The sequence below is a fragment of the Arctopsyche grandis genome, chromosome 2 (genome assembly GCF_051622035.1).
Source record: "Arctopsyche grandis isolate Sample6627 chromosome 2, ASM5162203v2, whole genome shotgun sequence".
Taxonomy (NCBI): Eukaryota; Metazoa; Arthropoda; class Insecta; order Trichoptera; family Hydropsychidae; genus Arctopsyche; species Arctopsyche grandis.
In genome coordinates this window covers 8,110,077-8,137,858 of record NC_135356.1, presented here as the reverse complement: position 1 = coordinate 8,137,858, position 27,782 = coordinate 8,110,077, and the positions used below count along the sequence as shown (strand labels likewise).

At 33.5% G+C, this 27,782-nt stretch overlaps 1 protein-coding gene across 2 annotated transcripts; it reads right to left on the bottom strand.

The window, feature by feature from the left end:
* Positions 1-358: 358 nt before the first annotated feature.
* AcCoAS (acetyl coenzyme A synthase) lies at positions 359-27,219 on the bottom strand. 2 transcript variants are annotated; one of them, XM_077446245.1, is made up of 9 exons: positions 26,910-27,219; positions 12,234-12,429; positions 10,322-10,549; positions 10,108-10,223; positions 6,930-7,122; positions 6,721-6,854; positions 6,403-6,592; positions 5,085-5,274; positions 359-2,582 (listed from the first exon to the last, which is right to left on the bottom strand). In XM_077446245.1, the coding sequence occupies exons 1-9, from the start codon at positions 27,209-27,211 to the stop codon at positions 2,143-2,145; spliced, it is 1,989 nt and encodes a 662-aa protein (XP_077302371.1). In that variant the 5' UTR covers positions 27,212-27,219; the 3' UTR covers positions 359-2,142. The 2 variants fall into 2 exon arrangements, with proteins under 2 accessions (XP_077302371.1, XP_077302370.1); XM_077446244.1 differs by having other exon boundaries at positions 365-2,582; positions 10,316-10,549; positions 26,910-27,218.
* Between the last annotated feature and the right edge of the window lie 563 nt (positions 27,220-27,782).

Here is a 27,782-nt window from a genome sequence, read left to right as displayed (position 1 = left end):
CGGGTGTGTCTATTTGTCTATATGTTTCTACCTCGCCGCGTTCAAGATTTACGTCCGTACAACCTATGCTTTGCTAATTTTTGTCTTCTATAATTTAATTTTAATTTTACCTATTGCAAACTCTATCACCAGTGAAATACCCTTAAAATGTGTGCAATTCAATGTATATATTTTTATTTTTTCGTATGACCCGAATGTATTATTGAATCTTATCCTAATGTCATACGCTAAGCTATAATTATTTATTTAAAAAGCACGATAAAATATGAATATCAAGTAGGTTTTTCTTTTCACACATATTATATATTATACATACATATACACATATATATATATATTTTTTATTATTTTTTTTTTTAAAGGGAACACTTATTTGAAGTATTAAATACTGATTAAAGGCTTATTTGTATATTTGTATAACTTTTTGGATGCACGTGTACATTTAAGCTTTTAAAATTATTACATCATTCATTAGCATTACACAGATATTAATTAATATTAATAATATGAAAGTGTTCAAGATTTCGAATGATTTTATTTTGTTGAAAATATAATGAAATATACACATAGGATAGATAGAGAGTAACGATAATGTTTTTTTTCTTTAGAAGGCCATTCGATACATAAATACTGAATATTCATATTTAAAATATATTTATTACAAAATATTTCAATTGAATTTTCCAAAATGGGACAGTAAAATATGTAAATACATTTTAAATGCAAACAAATAACACTTAAAAATATAATAGTTTTTAATGACTTCACATTTTTATCTATTTATTTATTTGATCCATTGAGCACATTGAGATATATGAAATGTTTGTTTAAAATAGTATTTGTTTGGCGACTTGAAAAAGTTTGGAATGTACATATTTCTATAATGTCATGTTTATGACAGAATTATATGTTAGATACTTTTCCGTCTACAAATAAAGTGTCTTTTCAGATATAATATAGTACATGTAATATGTGGCGTATGATGTTGTGTGTTTTAAATTAATATAATATATATTTGAAACAATAAAGTGGACGTTTTCGTTTTAATTTGTATTGATAATTATTAAATTGTTATAGAGTGTTGTTCATCGTGGGATCATTTCTTTTTAATTATTACAATTCAAAAATATGTAAAGTTGCGTTTCTACGAATGGTTAAGACTCATTGTTGCGATTTTCAATCACTTTTGTCAGTGCCGGCCTTACACCCAATGGCGCCCTCGGGCATTTTTTTCTAAACATCCTTAGAAAAAGATTTCACCTTTAGCGCTTTAATATAAAATTTTGTATGGCTTTTGGCGCTCTAATTTTAAATTTTAGAGCGCCTTTGGCGCATCGTGTGGCGCCCTAACTTATTTGGCGCCCTCAGGCTTCGCCCGACCCAGCCCCCCCCTAAAACCGGCACTGACTTTTGTATGTATGTAATATCAAATATGGCAAGAGAGATCACGAATCTGTTTATAGATTGTTAAAAAATACATCGAAATAATTTTGATTATAAACATAGCACCAATTAAGCATGTTAATATTTAAATCACTAAACAATATCCAAAAATATATGCGTAGTAGTAATTGGGACAGCTTTCATTTTCATTTATATTTAAATATAATAAGTAAAGGGCGGATAGAGAGCGTGCTTTTTCCAGGAATCACGGCATTTTAGGTCTATTCACAAAGCCAGAGTGCAATAAATTAACAAAGGTTCATCATAAAAATGAACAATTCACAACGAACAATAAACAAAGAACGGCACGCTTCCGGTCCGACCTCTAATAATAAGTGTAGATCTACGTTACTTAAGAAGGTATAGTCGTGACGGTGAACCGTGCCACCGTCACCGTGTATGATATGATATATGTATTGGCAACTTAACAACAAACATCTAAGCAATAATCTCAATATTATAAATGTATGTGTGTATGCAATTATTTTTACAAATTTCGACACTATAATTTGTGCAAATTATAACTACACAATTGTAACATTTATGTAATACGCTTGCGTGTTGTGCGAACATTTCATTGTTGCTAAAACATAAGCCAATATATACGTCTCGTTTAGGAACTCTAATAAAATAAAAACGATAATTTACTATTAGTGTATAAATAATTGTACATAAAAAAAATGAACATTTTTATTATGTTTATGGTCGTCTGTTTGCGAACAGCTCTTCGATGACGTTCTCGTCGGCAAGTGTAGATGTATCGCCGACGTCCCTATCACCAGTGGCTACTTTGCGAAGGATTCTGCGCATGATTTTTCCAGATCTGGTTTTGGGTAGATTCGGTGCGTTTTGAATTTCGTCTGGTGCGGCGAACGCTCCGATCTTGTCCCTCACCAGCTTCTTCAGCTCTTGAGCCAGCACGTTGTCGAACCGGTGCGTCTTGTTAACCGTGACGAAGCAATAGAGACTTTCCCCTTTGATGGGATGAGGCCGGGCCACCACTGCAGCCTCCGCTATCGCACTGTGCTCAGCTAGGGCTCCTTCAACTTGAGCTGTGGACATCAGATGGCCGGAAACGTTCAGCATGTCATCAACGCGTCCCGTAATCCAAAGGTAACCGTCTTGATCTCGTCTTGCACCTTGAAACAAATGCATATAAAATACAAAGCAGAATAGAAACGATTACAACACGAACACTTTAAATAAAATTGCTTTATAAAAATAGTGAATATTTATTTTTCAATTACATATCTAATCTAACCAGCAGTTTGGCTTAGTGGTAGCGTATATATTTAGCACCACTGAGGTCAAAGGTTCGAGTCCTCGCCATCTGCTGGTTAGATTTGGGGGTTTTGTGACTCCAAATCGATCGTTTCTCTATCAGAGTTTGCCAATTTTATCTGATCATTGCTGAATCGGTTCCTGAAAATTGGTATTAGATCTAATCCTGTTGTCACAAAATCTGCCTGTGTATAATTTGTAATAATTATACACAGTAATTTGAAATCTATAGATATCTCTATAATTCGTATTTATTATATGTATAAAAATTGTATACAAAAAAAATCTAAAAATAATCCATAGATGTTTCTATGATTATTATTTCTGATTAATTGTTGTATGCTATATATTCTGATTGTATATGTATGTATTACTGTATTTCTGATTTCTGATTGTTTATGTATTCTGTATTTCGCTACGTACACCCGTCGCATTGGAGCAAATCTGTAATGGCGAGTGTATATTGATTTGTAACAATAAAATTAAAATATAGTGTTCATTTTCAATTTAATAGCACTGAGCAACAAAAAAAATTACCAAAGCGGAGACTAACCAATATTTACTAACTTTGACCCACTGAATTTGAATATGATAATGATTTTTGTTGGTAGGTGATCGTTAACGAGATATGAGCGTTTAAAAAAATCCGCGATTTTTACAGTTTTTTAGCTTTTGCGGTCTTTAACTCAAAATTTAGGATTGTTACGCTCAAAGTGAGTATTGGAATCAATAGTCAGATATTTTTCCTATTAATTAGTATATTTCATTGCTTTAAAATACTTATAATTAATTGTCCAGCGAATTTTAAAAGTCAAAAATATATTTTTTTTTTACGGATTTTTTCTCCGTGCTATTTTGCGTTTATTTGCCCACTTTTTTATTTCACCACGTTTATAAGGATTGGTTTTCTATCCCAATATTTTTGTTTAACGTACTAACTCGAGTGGTTTTTGCGTAAGAAAGATTTTCGTTCAGTTCCCGTATGCTTATAACTAGAGGTCGGAATCTGAAGGGGCCGGAAACGTGCCGCCTATTGTTCCATTGTTGTAAATCCTTTGTAAAAAAGGTTCGACAAACCCTTAACAATGCATTTACAATCTTTGAACAATAAACAGCCCCTTCAGATTCCGGGCTCTACTTATAACAGAAGCGTTTGTGCAAGCGAGACGGCAAACGAGAGTCCCACCACATTGCGGCTTTTGCGGTCTTTAACTCAAAATCTAGTATTGTTGTGTTCAAAGTGAGTATTGGAATCAATAGTCAGATGTTTTTCCCATTGATTGTGATATTTCATTGCTTTAAAATACTTATAATTAATTTTATAGCTAATTTTAAAAGTCAAAAATATATTTTTTTTACGGATTTTTTCTCCATGCTATTTTGCATTTATTTGACATTTTTTTTATTTCACCATGTTTATAAGGATTGGTTTTCTATCTCAATATTTTTTTTATTTATTTAAACGTACTGACTCGAACGGTTATTTCAATTTAAATGCTTTCATTGTGTATATGTTTGTAACGCGGATATCGCGTGGTGCAAGGGAGATGGCATGTAATCTGGTTACCTGACAACTCGTTCACAGATTTTCCGTAAACCGATGATGCGCTCCAGGCATTACGTATACGGCCATCTCTTTCTCACCGCGTCTGTTCACCGTGATCTTGTTTACTATGCTATTACGTATGCAGCCATCTCTTTCACAGACCGTCTGTTATCGGTGAAAAAATGGTCTGTGAAAGAGATGGCTGCATACGTAATGGCAAAGTAAAACGAGATCATGGTGAACAAACGGGGTGAGAAAGAGATGGCCGTATACGTAATGCCTGGAGCGCATCATCGGTTTACGGAAAATCTGTGAACGAGTTGTCGTGTCACCATGTAATCTACCCCACAGAGTCCAGCGGTCGGATCGCACATTTTTTTAAACGCTCATATCTCGTTAGCGATCACCCACCAACAAAAATCATTATCATATTCAAATTCAGTGGGTCAAAGTTAGTAAAGATTGGTTAGTCTCCGCTCTGGTAACTAAAAAACGAGATTTTTTGTTGCTCAGTGTAATCGTCTAAGTGCGAAATCACACGCACAGGCAGGAACGCAGCACATGATTTTTTTAAGTACTGTTAAACATGCGGAAAAAATGTGGCATGCTTTGCACATATTTATGGCACGGCCAGCACACACCGTCCCAAAATCACCCCCTGGAATGTTTTTGGTAAAATTTTAACGGTGTATCCCATATTTGAAGAAATGTAGGAGAGCCCCCGCAGTGGGGAGCCAAGCACACGACGTGCCGTTCTTCCCTGTGTGATTTCACCGTGATTGTTGTATCGTATTTCTATTTTCAAAATGGCTACCGTCTCCGGTGAAGAAATATCCCGGGAATTTTGCAAAGTATGTTTCTTGGAAACGCTTGTGGTTGTTGAGGATGGTTCTCATTATGCCAGGCCATGGACGTTTGAACACCAAATAACCTTCTCCTGGACCTTTGATAATAGCACCATTATCGTCGAGAAGAGTCGGCTCCACTCCGAAGAATGGGAAAGACTGAAAATACAATTTAAAAGATATTAAAGCAAATGAACAATAAAGGGTAGTAGATACAGATGTATGTGGAGCGTAGACACACAGCGGTACGCGGCGCGTGTTTTTTTTTTAAATTTTTTTGATAGTTTTGCACATGTAAAAAGCGCTAGGTAGCACGCCTGATCTATGCCAAGCCAAAACTCTTGTTTTTGGTGATATATTTTCCTTGTATTGACGTAGGTTCGACAATGATGGATAACGGTGATTCCTATATTTGAAGAAATGTATGAGAAACTTGTCGAAATATTAAGATCTGAACAATGACATAAGACATGCCCATTCACAGCTGGAGGTATGCCGTGCCGTACGATTCTGTGTCTGCGCCTTAATGGTTTAAATACTCGACTTAATCTAACTAGCACCTTGTAAATACAAACTTCAAATCTGGTGTCTTATTGCATTGTGAATCTATTCAATATAAATAAATTGCCCAAAAGAAATATTTAACCCTTTGAGTGCTGACGTCTTTTCTGTTGAAAGCCCGCCACGCTGAAAATTTCGCCCACATTTCCAACTAGAATTATTTAGAAATCCAATAGAAAGCAGGTATAAAAATTGTAGCTAATCCAAACAAACTCTAGACAACTACCGCCGAGAATTTCGAGTTTTGTAACGGTGTTTTGAGACTCTCTAACATATCTTGCAACAATATAAAATAAACAAAAGAAGTCTATTAATGAATGTATTTCTCCAAAACTAGTTCCATCTTCTTCATTGTTGTTAAAATAATGCTCACAATCTAAATTCCAAGCCACAATGTAAAATACTCAGCAGTTAGGCATTTCCATCGGGAAATTCTGCTATGGTTATAAATTCAGAAATTCTGGTGTAAGCCAGTCTTTATTAACGTTGAAAGATGAATGACATGGATTATTCGACCCATGTTCAATGCATTTTTTTTCAATGCTACCTGGAAAGGCTTAGCGGGTAGTATTTTTGTTTACTTTGTACATGCAAGGCGTTTTTCAAGCCTATGGACTTGTTGGCAAAACGCCGATCGGCGTTAGTCAGCATTGAAATGGTTAAACCATAACATATATCATACATATACATATAAGACAAAAGCGATTATAATTATGAAGTGCTTACAGCAGATCCGGGTTTCATCGGAGTTGCTCCAGGTAACGGTGTGATGATGTGTCCACCAGTCTCAGTCTGCCAATAAGTGTCCACTATGGAGCACTTGTTATTTCCGACTACAGATCTGAACCACAACCAAGCTTCACGATTGATCGGCTCTCCGACACTGCCCAAAATGCGCAATGAAGACAAGTCGTGTCTGTTGAAAATAACACAAATTATATCATCATACATTTACTCACCATCCACAGCTGGATGAACAGGCTTCTCTAACACTATCCTGAATGTACATATTTATTTATATAATATTATAGAAGGTATAGATACCGTTTGACATATTCATCTCCAAATTTCATAAGAGACCGAATGGCCGTTGGCGCTGTGTAAAATATAGATACCCTGTATTTGGCAATTATGTCCCAAAAGCGATCGTTGTCAGGATGGAAAGGAGTTCCAGAAAACTGCACGAAACAATGTTTGTATTAAAATTTGTGATGATTATTGCTTAGAATGGAATTGTAGCGTATTATAAGTACCAAGACAGACGTGGCGCAGTTGGCGAGAGGTCCGTACACTAGATAAGTATGACCGGTGATCCATCCGACGTCTGCGGTGCAAAAGTAAACATCGGAAGGCTTGTAGTCGAATACATATTTGAATGTTGTGGATGCGTATACTAAATATCCGGCTGTTGTATGCACAACTCCTTTAGGTTGTCCCGTAGATCCGCTTGAATATTGAAAGTGGGAACGTACTATTAGCATAATGAAATAGATGACAAGTTGGAACTCTGATTTGATGGAAATATACATTGTGAGATAATCATACAGAGCGCATATATAATACTGTCTGGAATTTTTATGGTAATATATGGACAGTGCTGGCCTTACACCCAATGGTGCCCTCAGGCAATTTTTTCTAAACACCCTTAGAAAAAAATTTCGCCTTTAGCGTTCAAATCTAACATTTTGTATGGCTTTTGGCGCTCTAATTTTAAAATTTAAAGTGTATTTGACGCATCGACCGGCGCCCTAACTTATTTGGCGCCCTCGGGCGCCGCCCGACTCAGCCCCCCTCTAAAACCGGCACTGTATATGGACATCAAGTGTATGATATTCCATCACCCAATACTACATACTAACTATGATTTTTATATACTTACATATGTATATATCTTTTTACAAATGCATTAATTTATAAACTATAATTTTGTTCCTTGTTTATGACCTAGTATGTACATAGCATTCAATAATGGAAGTTACTTTTTAGAATAAATGATTTTTTTCTGCACATGTACAGAATCAATACGATCATCATTACATGTATTAACTGGTAATTCCAGTGGCGTAGATACCGCGCTCTCAGACCCCGCAATGCGGGGGGGCGCCACGAAGCGCGCCTTTTTCACTGATTTTTTAATTTGTTCCGTAATTTTTTTGAAATAACTTTTTTAAAAACTTCTCTTATTTTTCAACCAATTTGTACTATGTGTATGTACATAAATTATTATACGTATTTTGAATTCATCCTCAGTGTGTAATTGATCTATGCCAATAGGGCTAAAAGACTGCCGTCTTTTGCCATATTTTGAACGTCAGTGCCACTCCAACCTATTTGCTGAGAATTCTCTTATTCTTGTATATATTTTTTCAATGTGTAAACAATAAAACAAAATTATATGATTAAAACCAATAAAATTTATAAATTTTTCGCTGTCACCATTAACAGGTGGGAAGTTTTTAAGGAAAATTCACCATCAGTTACTTTAAACAGATTGTGCACTGCTTGTTGGTCGTCCAGATTAAACTATGAATGAACTTCGATATATATGTAGATACGTAAAAAAGGTATAAATTATTAATTTGTAAAGTTATTTTACTTTAATTTTTCGGTTGGGTTAGTTCATAGTCAGCAGCGTGGCTCGGTGGTTGCGTTGATACTAAGCACCGAGAGGTTGCCAGGTTTGATGCCGTGAGCTGACCTCGATTGAAAAGAATTTATTCTGAGTGTAATCATAAGAGCTGCTGGTCTTTATTTGAATATTAATTTTTTTTTTATTAAATTGAACGTCACAAAATCTACGACCTAAACAAACATACATACATACAAAGTCTCTTTCGAAATTATATATGTATTAGAAGATATAATTTAATTCATGATTTTTATGAAGAAATTATTAAATTTAAATTTATTAGTGGATTTACTACCGGAGACACAAACAGTGAAACTATTGATTAAAGAAAATAATAAAAAGGAGTTGAAATGCTGCGACTCCACGACTCCAACACCGACTCCACATCCCTAGTTACATATATTACTTATGTTTTATCATTCAAAATGTGGATGGGACAAAATACATTTCCCGATTTAAATTATTTAACATTGTGACTAAAAAAAAATCATCGATTGGATGTTGTTTCGTGTAACGAATTGAAGCCAAATTATGTAAATTAAATATTAATTTCTTACAAAATTAAAAGAAACTATAAATTTTCTATTATTAAAATTTGTGAAGACTCCGATGTGTGTATGTAACAATTTTTTTTAATTCAATAATTTTCTGAAATATAAATGAGCCAATGACAAGTCTACCGACGGATACTATTTAATAACCCTAAGGCCAATTTCCCCATTAAATTGACTAAGAATTCTACTCTATAATAATTACATATCGATAATCAATATATGAAAATGTTATTTGATATTTATTTTCCAGACTATTGCGTCGTGTTAAAGTCTATTTTATGTTGAGATGTTAAAATTTACACGGTGTGTAATGTTTTATATTGAAACTATATAGTTTGTGAAAATTTTATATGCATTTTAAGGTCAAAATTAGAGTACCATGAGGCAGTATGTGACATCCGGTGCGGTGCAAGCGCTCGACAATTACCAGATAGACTGAACGACAGATAAACTCGATGGCGGCTTTAAACGCAATTCTCGTCTTCTCGAATGATAGATTGCACATCAGATGACGAGTAACCTTTCGATGTGCATAGATGCAATTATTAAAATGGTAATTATTAAAATTGAGTTGGATCTTTCTGGCGAAATTCAAAATTCGGAACTTATCGAATCTTGCCTTATTAAACTCGCCAGAAAGATCCAACTAAATTTTAATAATTGAATCTGTGCACATCGAAGGGTTACTCGTCATCTGATGTGCAATCTATCATTCGAGAAGACGAGAATTGCGTTTAAAGCTGCCATCCAGTTTATCTGTCGTTCAGTCTGTCTGGTGATTGTCGAGCGCTTGCACCAAACCCGTGACATCTGATGGTTTTGAATTGAAAAGTGTAGATTTGTATAGTAGATACATAAAATTTAATCTTTATATAGTAGAAGAAAATGGTGACACGACAACTCATTCACAGATTTTCCGTAAACCGAGGACACGCTCCAGGCATTACGTATACGGCCATCTCTTTCTCAGCCCGTTTGTTCACCAAGATCTCGTTTACTGACGCGACGCTCTACCCATTACGTATGCAGCCATCTCTTTCACAGACCGTCTGTTATCGGTGAACAGACGGTATGTGAAAGAGATGGCCGCATACGTAATGGCTAGAGCGTCGCGTCAGTAAACGAGATCTTGGTGAACAGACGGGCTGAGAAAGAGATGGCTGTATACGTAATGCCTGGAGCGTGTCCTCGGTTTACGGAAAATCTGTGAACGAGTTGTCAGGTAACCGAAGAAAATAGATTATTTACCTTGTGTAGAGTATGAAGAGGGGATCTTCAGCATCCATCCATTCGACTTGACAGAAATTGTCGACGGTCTCGCACTCGTCGACCCACCACAGATCTCGGGCATTGTTCCACGACGCCTGCAAAGTTAACCGTTCATTTGCGTAATAGGTGTACGGTTGTTGGATATTCGCAATGGGCGGACATGTATATGCATCGGAAAAAGACAAACCCTAACTTTGGGATCTCCACCGTTGGCTGTCGCGACAGTGTTTATGTGCGGGAGGACGATGCATTTGTTGATTTTGTAGGTGTACTTGGTTTCGACCTTATGCAGCGCATCTTCGATGATGTTCTTCAGTTCAATCAGCTTTGTGCCTCGCCAGAAGGCGAACACGGTCAGTACTATCTTTGCCCGACAGTCATATATGCGTTCGGCCAATGAATCTGCCGAGAAACCTGCAAACTGTGCACGTTTCCAATATGAATACTGATAAATGCTAATTACATTACGTTTTGGATGATTTGTATCTCTTATTATTATTAATCTGTAGTAATGAAAACAAAACTTTTATAAGCTCAATTTAAATATATGTATTTATTATTTATTTATAGTAGTTTTGGACCATTGTGGCTTTACAGGAAGAACCTAATGCGCCACAATGGCCTACATTTGATTATGAAAAACAGAAAAATAAAAAATAAAATACATAAAATAAAAGAAAAATAATACAATAAATGTACAAAAGTGTAAAAATCAAAAATGAAATCCAAAAATCACATTCTTAGTTTCATATTAAACAAAAGAAATAAGAAGAAAAAGTAACATAAAATAAAACAATATATAAATAAAAATAAAATCATAGCGAGGCCCAAATGGAAGAGGGTAGATCAAGATTCCACTCATACATCACATTCAAATTAAGAAAATAATGATGAGCGCAGGCTACCAGATAAATATGTTAAAATAATATCCGATAATCTACGCTCACCAAGGTGGAAAATATCATATTCAGGGACGGCAGCAACGATTTCATTGAGAAGTCGAATAGCTCTTGGTATAGGAGCCATTCGAAAAAGAACTGTGCGAGCAGGAGGTACAACCATCAAATGTTGTTGTCTACCACGCACATAATTATTAGGGACATAAAGTCCCAACTGTTCCAGCAACAACGGGCATGACGTATTACCACGCAGTAGCTGGAGAACAAAACGAATTAACGCGAAGTTTCTCCGAAGTTCAAGGGAATTATACCCAAGCATGCTCAAAAGGAAAGGAGTAGGATAGAGATATGGGTAGTACCCATCCTCTTTCTTATAAAGAAAACGAAGAAATGCTTTTTGCACTTTTTCGATAATAAGAGAGTAGTTTGCTTCATACGAATTCCACACAATCGAATTATACTCTAGCTTACTTCTAACAAGCGAGTTGAAAAGCAAGCGAGAAGACAAGGGGTTGGAGAATAACCTAGCATATCTCAAGACAAATCCAAGTCGACGAAAGGAAACGTCAGCGACTGTCTTGATGTGGTTGTGAAAGGTGAATTGAAGATCAAAAGTGATACCCAAGTCGACCATAGATTCCACAATATAATGATATGTATGTGTATATTTTGTTAGCAAAGAGGAATGGAGCTAAAATTTAAAATTGTTACTCAAATGATATGAAACAAACAAAATCAGATAGAGGTGAGATATATGGGGGAGAAACATCATTGAGGTATAATTTTATTCTTAATAAGCCTTTATGAGGTGTAATTTTATTCTCAAAATCAAGTTGAAAGAGGTTGTTGTGCAGATGATTTACATACAAATAGTAATAAAAAAAATTCGGGTTTGACCAACCCATGAATTCATCTATGCATTTGAGGAATATAAGAAAGTCACAAAATAAAATTCTATATTGAACCGTACAGACACATTCACACATATCGGCAGCATTATGAAAAATTAATAGTTATGACAGAATTTTCGATACAAATTGAGCGCAAATGTATGGAAACTTAAACAAGACAAAAGTTCTACTTCCGTCTGTCGGATTTTGTTCTATAGAATTGCAAGTGGAATAAAATGAGCTTTATTTTCATTACAAGGGAAGAGACAAGCATTCGAAAGAGATACATTGAATCAGATTATTGTATGATACATACCACAACGGAGTGAACGGCTCCGATTCTTGCACAAGCCAGCATCCCAACGACAGCCTCCGTCACCATGGGCATGCATATCAACACGCTGTCACCCTTTTTAATACCATGCTTCTTCAGAACGTTGGCAAATCTGCACACCAGACCAAGCAGCTCTTTGTAGGTGACCGTAGCAACATCTTTAGGATCGTTACCTTCGCTGCAACGTTTCCAGATACGTTAAACACGTGATGTTTCATATTCATTATTACTATCAGTCGTATGTTGTTTCACTTAATCTCGAAGCACACGTATACACATGAATTATGCTAGTGTGCTATGTTATGTGTAATATTTCTCATATTTTTATTTTTTTTATGATGTTGTATGTTAGTAACAAGAAGCTTAGAGTGTATTATGTATCCGTTGTAGTTGAATTTCATAGGTGGGGAGGGGTTAACGGGTCAACGGAACGGTAGCTAACTGTCTTTATCATTTTGCCATTTTTCTGTATGATAACCTTGTTCGTTTGAGTAATTGAATAATCAGATTAAATGATAAAAATGTTCATCTCAAAAATTTAGATGATTGTTTTCATTTACCTCAAATATTTGTAGTTGATTCGAATTGCAAGAATTATTTTATAATACAGGGTTTCCCAAACTATGTTCCACGGAACCTGAATAGGTGTTCTGCGAAAATTTTGCTATGGTTTTATGGTAAACGGACTACTAGTCATATATAAACCAGTCACAGGACAACCGGTCGCTCTAGATCGCACTAAAACTGGCCATGAGAAAACTGGTTGACTGATTTTAGGGTGTGACCAGTTTTAGTGTGACGGGTGATCACGTGTGACCGATCTAGAGCGACCGGTTGTCCTGTGACCGGTTCACATTTGACTAGTAATCACCGAACCGGTTTTATAGGCTGCAACACAGGGGCATCATTGGGGGAAGGGGGGGGGGGGCATCCGCCCCCCCCGTGATTATTCGCGTTGTTTAATGTATTATTATGAATTTAAATTAAAATACTAATCCAACAAAAATATAATATTGAAATTCTTTGGAACACTTTCAGGTGTAAACACATCGATTTTTCCTAGAAAAAAATGTTAACTCTAAAATATATTTTGTTTTGTTGTTTGTCTTGCTTTGAAAGCTATTTGTAAAACTCGTTTATCCTACGAAACAAATTGTCGAATAGGATTGCCTTTCTATTACTGAAAAAAATGATTAAAAGAAATATTTAAAATTTATTTTATTAATATAATACACCCCCCCCCCTTAGAAAGTCATTCCTTACTGGTCAAAAATCCCCCTCCCCTGGGAAAAGCTGAAATGACACCCCTGTTGCAACACATTTAACGAATTCATCGCCATAAGCGCACCGGTGCGCGCTCCTTCGTATTTATGGCTATGAATCAATTTTGGTTTCTTCACTGCGACATCTAAAAATATCCTGATACTAATGAAATTGAAAAAAGTCAATATTTTTCGTTAGTTTGTGATATATTCAAGGGTTTGACACTAAACACATAATAAAACAATCGAATCGGTTTCTACAAAAGCGTGGCGATTAAGTGGTTAGACAGCGTCTACCCCAAATTGAAAGGCAAGTGATAATCAATCTCCACTGATGTTTATGAATTCATGAATCTGAAGTTTGAATAGAAATTGGATATGGAAATAAAAAATGTATTACAATATAAAGTAAAAGTAATACAATTTTTAATACAAGAGATAAAATTCAATTCAGGCTTTTATCAGTTGAATCTAATAATTTTGATTGTTTTCCTGCCTTAGACGAATGAATCAAGTTTTAAAGTAGATGAATTTTAAAGTCATTAAATGATTTCCGAGCGAGTTTGTCAGAAGGATACCCCAATATGGCAAGACAAGCTACTTTTGTCTTACTTCCGTTTTCTACATCCTATTTATTCGAAGCAGAATTTTCTTATTATGCTGCAACGGTCAAAGTGCAGTAATAGACTTGACTCTACCCCATATACATAAATATAAGAATATAACTCAACTTTATTGTGCCTGATATCAAGGAGATTTTCAATTCAAAGACTAAAAATCATCAAAGTCGTTAAGAGGGCTGGACACCAGCGCTTTGTCCATACAAACGTATTACACTTCTCCCTTCCTCAATTATGGCACTAGAAAAATTATTTTTTAATATGCTATGGATATCCACCATCGGCATGCATCTGTGCTTTTATTTTTTTGATTTGTTATTTTTTATAGGAGCTAGGAGCCGCCAAACATCTAAAAATCGCCTCTTTTTTTACACCCACAAAAATAGTCCAGCGTGCTTATTTAACGGTCGTTTAAAAAAAAATACGCCCACAGTTGCATAGAAAATATCTTTCTCATACCGATGATGATTTTTTTTTAAAAATTGGTCCAGTTTCGGAGGAGAAAATTGGAGAATACGAAACCTCAATTTTGTCGATTTAAAATACGTATTATCTGGTCGAAGCGCAACTGTCGCATTCACTCAATATATATATTGATATTTACTGTCGCATTCACTCAATATATACATTCACTCAATATATACATATATATCGAAGAAAGGGACGGCAACAAAATTAAGGTTTCGGGTGTACAGCCCTCTTAATAGCTTTGTTTACTATGTACATTTAACCACTTTTAAGGCTATGACTCGGAAATTAATTAGTTTCTCGTTAGTTTGTGATATATTCAATAAGCACATATAATAAAATAATCGAATCGGTTAAGTGGTTAAAAATATTTATGAAATAGATAATAAGTGTTTTAATAATATATTTTATTTTATATTTACCCAACTTTAAAAATAACTTATGTAAGTTTTCCGTTAAAATATCTGGGTTTTTAAAGTATTTCATTGCAGAAAAAGTTTGGGAAACCCTGTTATAATAGATAACGTATCATATTGATTTGTGTAAACAAAATTATGTAGAGTATATTCAAAATTGATTTGATATTGTGACTTAATCTTAATCTAAGCCATGTCAACAGATATGTATGTAATCCGTTGAGAATCCGTAATCATATAAGAAGCTAACGATAAGAAATTATCAATCTAAGTTGATATCAGTCGAAAATGTGCATTAACTTTTGAAATTCTTCATATTATTACGACATGTATCTATAAAATCGCGTAAATAAAATACATTTAAATATAAAACAAAAGCAATTTTATAATTGTAACAATGCACATGTTCTGTTCGCATGTAGGTAAAAGTTTTGCATATAATTATTCAAAAGTACATACAAAGCAATAAAATTCACAACATTTCCAATAATATTATCATGCAAATGATACGACAATAGTGAATACTTTTTATATTATGTATTTGTCGACCTATGCGGTTATATTGTCTCAGATAATTAAGAGTTTATGACCCTGAACGTGAATTATTGTCGTTTTAATTCAAAACGCTCCATAGATTATAATACACAGTATTTGCAGTTTCGATTTTTTTTTAAATATTTATATCATGTTATTTATTAAAGGTTGAAACGTCTTTTTTGACCCATGTGCTCTATCAATATGCTTATTATTAAACATCATACATATATGCTATGCTTAAATACAACGTCATAGTTACAAAAACAAATACAATTTTGACTTTTGCATGTCGCTGTCGTCGACGAATGCTTTGAAATTAATTTCAAAGGCACTTTTCACGTGTCATTTATGTGTAAAACATGAACTCATGATAAATTACAGATAATTTACATATCCGTATCTTTCCGAACGATAATTTAGTACGGTTTTGGTCTTCGGTCGTCTCGATTCGAGCAATGTTTTGATTATGTAACATGTTAAAAATTAATATTTTGTGGTTGCAATGGAAATCCGGATGACTTTTTTGTCATTTGTGAATGTAATCTAATGTTTGATTGCACTATTAAAGAGTCGATTTGAATTCTAAGTATGGATGAATTTTTTAGCCCTGGGATTGAAGTCTTTTCAGTTCAGAGCTTCCGGCAAGGTTATGATTGGCGTTACTTGAAAATAAATGTATAAATCAAATTATTTTTTACACTGAAAGATTATTGTAGATAAACTGTCATGTTGGATTGATGAAATTTTAGTATGTGGATTATACATATGTATAAACACAGTTTACTTTATAGATAGTCGACTTTGGAGAGTCTTTAGTTAATATTATGTATTATGAGCATTTATAAGAATTGTAAATAGGTTTTTGAGCTCTCTTTCCTATTATGCTGTACATTAACATTATAATAATATAATACTTTAATTACTAACAAAAATAAAATAAAATTGTTAAATAGAAAATGAACAGTAAATCAGTAGTTATTAAAATGGATATACATAAGATGCATTGTGAACATAATTTAGTAATAATAAAAAGCATTCAAAAATCAAAATCAAATATATTATATTATTCATGAAATAACGGAGTTTATTATCGACCATCTGATTTTACTGACCGCCTAAATAAAATTTGATTGATTCTCAAAAAAATATATATCATAAAGAAAAATTTGACCTAAAAATATAAAAACAATTGAAATTCACTTGACATTTTTTTTTACAAATAACAGTATAAGGCAGCAAAAATCTAAATATCGAAATATGAAACTTATCTAAGAGGTGCATGTTTTTACGAAAGAAGAATGTTTCTTAAATACTACCCCCTTCCCTCTCTTTATCGAATCGTTTCATAAATAAAATTCGTTATTGAAAATGCACTGCAAGCGGAAGCCAATGCACATTAGTACATAATTGATTCTGGTCAACAGTTTCCAACACATTCAACAAATCGATTTTGTGGGCGGTTTACATACATATGTACAGTGCGGTTTACATACATACATACATATGTAAGTTTTTGCTAAGGAAAGTATATTAATTTGATGTCAGTGAGAAAAAAATATCCAGTGTAAACATGATTCATTGATGTCAGTCAATAGGGATCTAACGAAATTTAGTTTGTGGATTATTTGTAATACAATTTCATTAAGAAATAACGAAATATTGTGTTAATTATCATCAGGATTGGGGTAATATATTTTTTATTATTTCTCAGTTGATTTTCGCCTAAATAAAACTGGACTGATTCGTAAAAAAATGTATTATAAAGAAAAATTTGCCCTAAAAATATAAAAATATTTAAATTTACATACCTGTAAATTTGATGAATCGTCCTGCTTATTTGACCGATTGCAAAGATAAAATTTGATTGATTCGCAAAAAAAATTGTATCGTAAAGAAATAATTTGCCCCAAAAATATAAAAAATATTTGAAATTACTCTTAAATTATTTAAGGCGGAAATACATTTTTGTATTATCGTCCAGCTGATTTAACCGCAAAAAAAAATTTCATCGTAAAGAAGAATTTGCCCCAAAAATATAAAAAGAACTGAAATTCCATCGAAATTTGAGAATTTTCCAAAGGCTTCGTATTTTTTTCGAAAGAGGAATGCTTCTTAGTTACTACTACATATATTCCCTCTTTTTATTGATTCATTTCATAAATAAAATTCGTAATTTAAAATGCACCGTAGTTGGAAGCCTATGCACGTTAGTAATTGATCTTGGTCAACATTTTCCAACCCACCAACAAATCGATTTTGTCGGCGATTTGTTATTTATGTATACCTAGTGCAAGTTTTTACTATAGAAAACACATCAATGAGACAACATTTGTTATTTAAATTCAGTGGCGTAACTAGGAATATTGGGCCTGCATGCAAATGTAAGGAAAAAGTAGTATTTTTGTTATTACAATTAAATTGGTAATTAACTCACATAATTTCCCTTTTCCTCGCCTTCAAAGTCGCAAAGTGTGCAATTACTTCAATTATTATATATTATTTTATATTAACATCGTCTTTATTGATAACTTGTGTTGTGCCCGTTGATTTCAACAGGTGGTTTCGAAAAGGATTTGAAACACGAATAAAAATAAATTTATATGTACATAGTATAATGTATAATGTAAGGTAATTTATACTTAGGTAATTCACTTTTATTACAATATTAATTGTAATAAAAGTGGCACATTATACACATCAATCCAACCCGTTCGAAATGATGAATGAATGTGTGTATGTGTGTGCCCTGGGGGCTTCGCCCCCACGCCCCGACGCCCCAGGAGCTTCGGGGGCGTGTTTCCTATTAGTCATATGAATAATTTTAGGAAGACTTTTTATTTGAAAAATGTCTAGTAATTTAATTTGAAAACCATTTGGGCCTCTACATCTAATGCTGCGTACGGACCAAACCAACGACGATTTTGGTCCAACGTTTTAACCAGCAGGATAAAACCAGTAGCGTACAAAATATCGAAATAAAAATTAAATTTAAAAATTGAAATTAAATATCAAAATTAAAAATATTATTATTATATTAAAATTAAATTCAAATATCAAAATAAAATTATAATCAATATATTAAATTTAAAATAAAATATTGAAAGTTAAAACAGAACATGCCCAATTTAAATAAATTTTCGAGATTGACCTAAAATTAGATCATCAACAATCACATACAGGTAATCCTCGACTTTTGTTTGTCGAAGATGTTTTGACTTACGAAGATACGCACTAAGATCGAAAAAAAAAAATCAAAGAATTATTATTTTTACTTCATAGAGAATATATCATGTGTTAGTATGGGTGACTGAGCGATGGTCCCAACCCGGCACGTTGTCGGTTTACCAAACGAAATTTTTTTAGTCTTCAATTGTTTCTCTCGTCGAAATAAATCAATTAATTAAATCATTTCAGAGGTAATTTTTTCCGGATAATGTCTTCAATTGTTTCTCTCGTTGAAATAAATCAAATAATTAAATCCATCTCAGAGGTAAAATTTATCGGATAATGTGTGATTATTAATTTTATTTCGACGAAAGAAAAAAAAAACCCTTTGACAAATCACCGACATTTTTTTTTGTTAAATATTTCATCGACGGCGAAACACAGTAGTATATCGTGACGACTTATAAGAAACAATAACAAGGTTTTTTTCGCTCGTAATTATAATATTTCTCTGGTTGTAATGCGTATAGTCGTAATTCAAAACATTGTTGCAATTCAAAACATCAACGATGATCTAATTTTAGCTCAATCTCGCTCGTTAGTTTAATTTTGGTATTTAATTTCAATTTTTTAATTTAATTTTTATTTCGATATTTTGTACGCTACTGGTTTTAAAAGTTGGCCCAAAATCGTCGTTGATTTGGTGCGTACGGACCATTAAAGGCTCGCATGCACCGCATGCCCGTGCGGCATAGAAGTTACGCGCCTGTTTAAATTACACAGCAATTTTTCCTATTTTATTCAACGCTTATTTTAAATCGTTTCAAATATCAATGCTTCAACTCGCCGACTTCATTGCAATAAGTGTGGAATTAATCGTCATATAACATAAGAAGTACTGAAGACAATTCTTTCAATAGGGGTTCTACCATCATGAAAATCAACAAAGAAAATGTGTTTGATCTTCTTTCCAATCACTAGTAAACTTGGATCAAATCGAAATGCAAATTGCAGTTGGTTCGATTTGTCCGTCGCAAGGCCATCGCTCCGGGTAAAATAAGTAACAGTACGAGGTTGTCGACATTGAACGGACAAATTTATGTAGCTCATGGATTTGCCATTTGCCATAAGCAACCCGACAATTGCAGTGCTATCGATAATGGAAGATAAGCTATGTCACGCCATGGCTCACCTGCAGATAGCCTACAAATATCATCCGTCGACCCGCTGACTCTCGACTATCGCGGATGCTGCGAACTATCCAGCAAATAATACAGTTATCGTATTAGAATACGTCTCGAAGCCAGGTTTAGTATCATCGAGACTACATAATATGTACATATACTAGCTGAACCCAAAATGCGTTGCAATTCCACAATAATGCATGCAATTCCCGTTCCCGTTCCCGTTTCTATTTGTCGGAAAAACGCAGGTAGCGAACACGTCGATCGCGACGCGAAAACGTTTGAAATTATAGCGTTGCAATGACACTCGTTCCCGTTGTTCCCGTTTCTGTTCCAGTTTTTTGGGTGATTTTTTTTTCATAGTAATCTTCCCGGATATGCATACAACAAATCCCGAAAGTTCCATCGTAATCGGTTTAGTGGTTTAGTAGCCTATACGAGACACACAGAGACATTCATTTATATATATATATATATATATATATATATATATATATATATATATATATATATATATATATATACGCTTTGGGCAAGACAACAAATTATTTTTGAACGACTTTTTATCTATATATGTACATACATACAGGTTTTCCACCTCAAATTCATTTTTTTCCACCCAAAATTCAATATTTTCCACCTCAAATTCAATATTTTCCACCTCAAATTCACTATTTTCCATTTCAAATTCAATATTTACCATTTCAAATTCAATATTTTCCATTTCAAATTAAATATTTTGATCTTGTATGATCTCCACCAAATTTAATCTGATCGATGGGTCTGCAAGCAAATTCCTGGCAGAACACATATGTAATCTTAGAACATATGTACTTCTTCAATGGGATTCGTCATTGGTGAGTATGAAGGTAAGATAATTAAAAAATGGTTTGTACGTTCAACCAGCTCACGCACTTCTGAAATACTTTTTCAAGAATATTTTCTTCTAATTTCTGCAACAATCTTTCAAGATAGCCGCAAAAAATATTGGAATTAACTGTGGAGTGCTCAATGATTTCATGCTACACAATTACATCAATATTCATTGGCGCAATCAATAAATATTGAATTTGAAATGGAACATATTGAATTTGAAATGGAAAATATTGAATTTGAAATGGAAAATATTGCATTTGAGGTGGAAAACCTGTATAATACATACATAACTAAAGAACAATGCAATTATTATGCCATTTAACCACTTGATCACCAATGGTTTGTAGAAACCGATTTGATTATTTTATGTATTTAGTGCCAACACCCAACACTGTATATTGAATATATCACAAACTAACGAAAAATATTGACTTTTTTCAATTTCATTAGTATCACAAGATATTTTTAGATGTCACTGTGAAGAAACCAAAATTAATTTCGAATCATAGCCTTAAATACGAAGGAGCGCGCACCGGTGCGCTTATGACGATTAAGTGGTTAATAATCTTCTATACTTTTTATCAATGTGTACAGAGTATTATTATATTAAGCTAAGTCGAATGGTTACAATAAATTCTGCGTTACATTTATACAACACTCCAAATTTATATATAATTCTTACATTTATGTAATCTAATCTAGACCGCTTGCACTGATATATGATATACATAAATACATATACTTAATGTTTTTGCCGAATAAAATGCGCACAAAGCCTGTTATAAAAGTTGCAATCGCATAGTTCGCATTAATTCAGATTATATTGTTGGAATACAAATAAACATATGTATGTACATACATACAGATAAAAACAGGATTAAAGGAATATATAGGTATGTATACAAAATCCTTACGGATGTTTTTTATTGCATTGAAGTGAGTTTTTATTAGGACAACTTTCTTACTATTCGTGTGAAGGTAAATGTGTTGAAAAAACTAGTATGATAAGTAAAAGGCGTATTCAAAAAGTATAGGAAATACTACGTGGAACATTTGGAGGGCGCTTTTGGAAGTATTGATTTTTGCTAAACTAAGGAGATGAAGCTGAAGTGGGTCTCCGAAGTTGGGACGTGAAGTATGTAGGTATGTATGATAAAAGTAATAAAGGCGAAAGGCATGTAAATAGGTATGCAAATTATTCAATATATAATTAATGTGAACGAAATTCGAATTCTCGTGGTTTATGACGTCTGTATTGCAGTGTTAAGTATTCGAAACGAAGCAATTGAATAATTCATACTATAAAATAATAATGTATTGAAACTGTCTTTATGCATACGTTTTTTAAAGTGATTTTAATGACATAAATACAAAGTATACATATAATACATATTACTTATTTGAAATTAGACATGAAGTGCAAATATCATAGTACAAATGTAAGCTTATATTATTTGATGTTCTATTTGGAGTGAGCATCAGATAATATTGAAATGTGCATATTTAGAAAGTTATATACTAATATGGCTTGGATCTTTTTTGCTGAATTACTTCCATATGTTCGTTAGGCGTAAATGAAATCTGTTGTTGGGTTTTACTTCCTACTTTTCATTAGGTCATCTGTCCAGTATTCGATAAGTTTTATTATCTACGTACATATATTCTCTCGGGTGCCATTTGAGCACTTCTTATTCCAATCTCTGTACTATCAATATATATAAATATATATATATATATATATATATATATATATATATATATATATATATATATATATATTATATATATATACATATATATATATATATATATATATATATATATATATATATATATATATATATATATATATATATATATATATATATATATATATATATTGATAGTATGTATGTATGTATGTATGTTCCAAAATATTACTTATATCAATCTTTTTTAATGACTGCATATGCATAAATGGCAATTTTTAGTTACTATACTATACATACATATACGCATTTTTTGGTTATCTTTGTTTTCTCTTAGATACAACAAATTAATTTGCATCTTTTTTAATTATTTGATTATTTCATTACGTTCGTCGTCTTGGTCATTCACACGTTTTTCTTTTGATTCTGTCATGTTTTTTCAACTACCTAATTATTTTATTTATGTCATCATTATCATCATTCACAGCCATTCTCCATCCGCTGATAGATGAAGGACTCTTGAACACGCTTTCATTCGTCTCTGTTTTGCGCAACTCTCATCCATCTCACTCCACACCTTTTTATAATTATCTACTCATCTACCTTGTGGCTTTCTTTTCAGCCTTTTACATTCTTTCAGGTACCATTTGATCCATTCTTCTAGCTACGTGACCTATTTGCCGTTTCAATCTTTTCACTCTATACACTGAATTTACTACGTTTGTCATACTCCTCACCCACGTATTCCGTTTCCTATATCTCTTCGTTATGCCGAGCATACAACGTTCCATACTTCTTTGAGTACATCAGACTTTTGAAAACTTGGCGTTCAATGTGCAAGATTAACATGCATTCATCATCATTGGCAAAACACATTGATTTAAGTTTTTTTTGTTCAAGCAAAGTAGAATTTTTGATTTAAAAACCTCTTCTCTTACTGACTAGTTCTACTATTTTATCATCTAATGAAATGCAATCAGGCATACAATAACTATTAAAAATTAGTTTGGTCTTGGCGTTAATTTTTAGTCATCATTAACAATATTTAAAAATCAAGCTCAAATCTAAATATGTACAGGAAATTTTGAATACGTTCAACTCTCCACGTATCGTGTTCTCTTTTCAAGATTATAATATGTACAAATAAAAGTTTTCTTTGGAAATATAAATATCCATACAATAGAAAAGTATTTAAATATATATATATGTATGTATATGTATGTATAATACAAGAAGTTCAACGAACATTAAAAAATATTCATTTTAAGAATTAATACTAAAAAGAGAATGTGCATTTATTAAATTCATTCTACACCTTTCCCTATTCAAATTCGCAATATTTCATATAATTTTTAAAGTAAATATAAGGAGTACGATAGTGCTTATAATGATAATTTAAGTGAATTATGATTTTTAAGCATAACAAAGTATGATAATAGTGTCATGGTCACGAATGGAATTGGCGAGTTCAAACAATGCAGTAATTGCGCAATTTTCGTTATGAGCTATGAAAGTTGTGTTGTCGCATGATAATACACATATATATATATATATATATATATATATATATATATATATATATATATATATATATATATATATATATATATATATATATATATATATATATATATATATATATATATATGTATGTATATAGAGTGTTTTAAGTTGACATAACATTGAAATATATTATGTGCACATTATTGAAAAAATAAATACACTGCATTCGCTAATGCATATGCATGCGAGTGTTGAATGAAATAGTATACATACACATGAATTGTCGTTAAAATTAAAATTTTCCTGTCGAATACAATAGGGAAAAATTTACGCAATTCACGTACCTACTCACATTTACGTTTACATGCATTAATTAAAACGTGTGTTCCACTTTTGAAATGATACGCATCAGTGTCAATATTCCCGTTTTTTTTCATTTAACAAATACCGAAATTAATTGTATTGTGTATATATGTATATGTAATATTTTTGCACAAAATGTTGGCGAACGTTTCGTGCAAATCGGAGAGGTTATGTGCAAATTTAAAAGTGCCTCACCGAAGTGGGGTATGCAAGTGCCCCAGTTTTTACGTTTTGCGTAATAACTATGCGGTTTTCAAAGCTATACACCCTATATTTCTTGTATTTTTAGAATGAAATATAAGAAATTTATTTTAATAGATTTTGTATGATTCAGAAAAGGGGTGCATCGTAAAAAAATACATTTATACTTTTCTACGTTCCAAAGTATGTATGGTTTAAAGGCGGTAGCGATAACTCATGTTTTTGAATGTTCGCTGGCAGATTCTTGTTGATCGATAAATCAATGCGAGAGAAAGAGACAGCTATATTTTCATAAGCTATTGTTTTCGTCGCTTTGGGCGCGTGACTTCAGTCAACCGTGGGCCTTATCTATGCGCGAACACAAAATAGTCAAAACAAAACAAAAATAGTCAAAAACATACTATACAAATAAAAAAATTATGTTGATGTATAAAATGATTAATAAGATATATATTGAACCCATTTGTAAATCTGTATTTTGATTACAAAATACTGGGGTATTACGCGACCCCTGTTCGGGGCACTCGTTCGATCTCGACGCTCCGTCCTTCAAAGGTTAAATCAAATATTTGTTGGGTTACTGTTTGATTGCGCACATTTTAAAGATTGAGAATCCGTAGTAATCCATAGTGTTTTCTCGAGACGTTCAATATTGGTTTTATACACGTTAAATACAGGAAAAAATGTCATTAAATACGAAGCAAGTGATGGATCGACGTGATTCAGATGGCGCGTGAAAAAATTATAATTTATATAGTGAATGATTAATCGTTATTGAAGAAAAAGGGCGAAAAGCCACAGAGATGTACGGTTTTTTTAAGATACTTTTAAACTTGCGAAAAAAATGGGCCGTGCCTTGCACATATTCATGGAACGCCCGGCACGCCCCGCCCCAAAATGACCCTCTGGAGTTTTTTCGGAAAAATTTTATCCTTGCTTGACAGTGATCGATAACGACGTGTCCCATATTTGAAGAAATTTAGGAGACCACCCACAACGATGAGCCATGCACAAGACGTGCCGTTCTTCCCTGTGTGATTTCGCCCTAACCCTGGACTGATCTCTTCAATAACGATCTATATTTCGCTGCACCAATCTATGCATACACATCGCAAATAGTTTTAATTTTAATGCTTAATGATATGAAGTGAAAAAATCAATCGCGCAAATTTGAAATCATAAATAACAATTTTTCAAAATGTTCCAAAATAAAATAAAGAAGAGAAAAAATCTTAATATAATATGCATATGTACATACTATGTACTTTCATACAAGATTCAATTTCAGTAATATAATACTCTACATATATTTGTTTCATTATTCTTTTTCTAATTAATATAATACTATGCCATTATCCTTCTTATTAAAGAGTACATCAACTTGGAGGAAAAATGTTACGAATAACAATTTTATTAGGACCACAGTGTACACGTTCATATATACATATAATTTGTACAACTTTCCTTCTTCAACTTACGCTACTCAATTATGGATTGAGCAAATTCTTACACGTGTTGAGTAGAAAAACAGCTTAAATGAAAACAATAAAAGCACAATATCATTGATAAAATATGCATTTTTTACTTCAAAATACACATCTGATACATTCAAGCGCGCAGCTAATATCTTTTAATCTTCTTTACCGGAGGAAAGGGGGGGGGGGAGGGGAGGGTAAAGGGATGGGGAAGAAAAATACTTTTATATATTGCGGATACATTACAGTTAAAACATTGGTGTCATTAAATTCGATGGCTTACATAAAAATTCAATCGAAATACAAATAAATACCTACCAAAATTCATGTACATATATTTTTATATACATATATTATAGTTAGATTAACACAAATGTATGAATATCATCAGAAACAAAATGTAATTCCTATGAATGCACCATGTATTGTCATACTTAAAATGAAAGTTCAAATAAAAGAAACTTACATTATTTAGATTCAATAACTTGGACGAGCAGCGCTGTATGCAAAAATTTTCAAACGGTAAACATCTTTCAAAATTTCTCAGTCAGTCCGGAAGAAAAACAATCGATAACTAAAAACAACGATTTTTTAGTTATCGATTGCATAAAAAATCATTCTTTTCGCTAGAAAAAATTCATTTGTATAGTTACGGAATTAGTATCGTTTGAATCAAGTGTTCAAACTTCAATCGTCTCTACTGAAAAAAAAAAGCCACTTTTTGACTTGTGACGTTTTTCTTCCGGACTGACGATTAGTTTAAGCCTTTCAGTTGTGCCTTTATGTAAGTTGAACGTGAAAAACAGTCGGCACAAATCTGAACGGAGTGACCGGATAGCGTACGCGGGTGGGGAAAGCGCGGAAAAGCGCACGGGGTTTTCCGGACGAGGGTTGATTTACCAGAAGTAGGCGACCCTGTCTCCGTTTCCTCGCAGCACGTGGATATCCAGGGCGTTGTAGCAGACGTTCGTGATGGCTCCAGGCATGAACCGGGTGAAGACCTGCCCTCGGCTGGGGTCTAGGTTGTAAGTGAGGAGAGGGGCCCCCGAGGGAGGGGGCTGCTTCCAGTGGAGATTGCGAGCCTCCTCGGCCCAGAAGGTGTCCGGGTCCTCCAGAGAGCGGGCATGGAGACGACGATAGCTGGCCAAATTGGGCACCAGAGCCCCCCGGGCCAATGGCTCGAACACCTCTCGGTCAGACATGTCGACGACGAGTGGCGCTAGACATCAATTTCACCGCGCATGAGCAAAATTTCCCCACCACTATTTCCACTAGAGGGGGTCGAGACACCGACCGATACGATGTTCAGCGGTTCGCAAACTTTACATAATGGTGAACCACCTCCCCCTTGGCCGAATTGCGTCATGTGTCGGGAGAGCTGACGTCACCGTGACACATGCCGAAGGGCTTAAGAGGGCTGTACACCTGAAACCTTAATTTTTTTACCGTTCCTTTCTTCGATATATATATTGAGTGTATGTATATATTGAGTGAATGCGACAATATATATCAATATATATATTGAGTGAATGCGACAGTTGCGCTTCGACCAGATAAAACGTATTTTAAATTGACAAAATCGAGGTTTCGTATTCTACTATTTTCTCCTCCAAAACTGGACCAATTTTTAAAAAAATTTCATCATCGGTATGAGAAAGATACTTTCTGTGCATCTATCGGCGTATTTTTTTTTAAATCGACCGTTAAATAAGCACGCTGGACTCGTTTCGTGGGTGTAAAAAAGAGGCGATTTTATAGATGTTTGGCGGCCCC

What these genes read in the sequence shown, in the direction of transcription:
- AcCoAS (XM_077446244.1), bottom strand. Translation starts at nt 27,211, where the DNA reads ATGTCTGACCGAGAGGTGTTCGAGCCATTGGCCCGGGGGGCTCTGGTG. An exon ending in GACAGGGTCGCCTACTTCTG is followed by an intron (nt 12,430 to 26,909) that starts GTAAATCAACCC and finishes GAAACGTTGCAG; the next exon opens with CGAAGGTAACGATCCTAAAG. An exon ending in GGAGATGAATATGTCAAACG is followed by an intron (nt 6,593 to 6,720) that starts GTATCTATACCT and finishes TATTTTCAACAG; the next exon opens with ACACGACTTGTCTTCATTGC.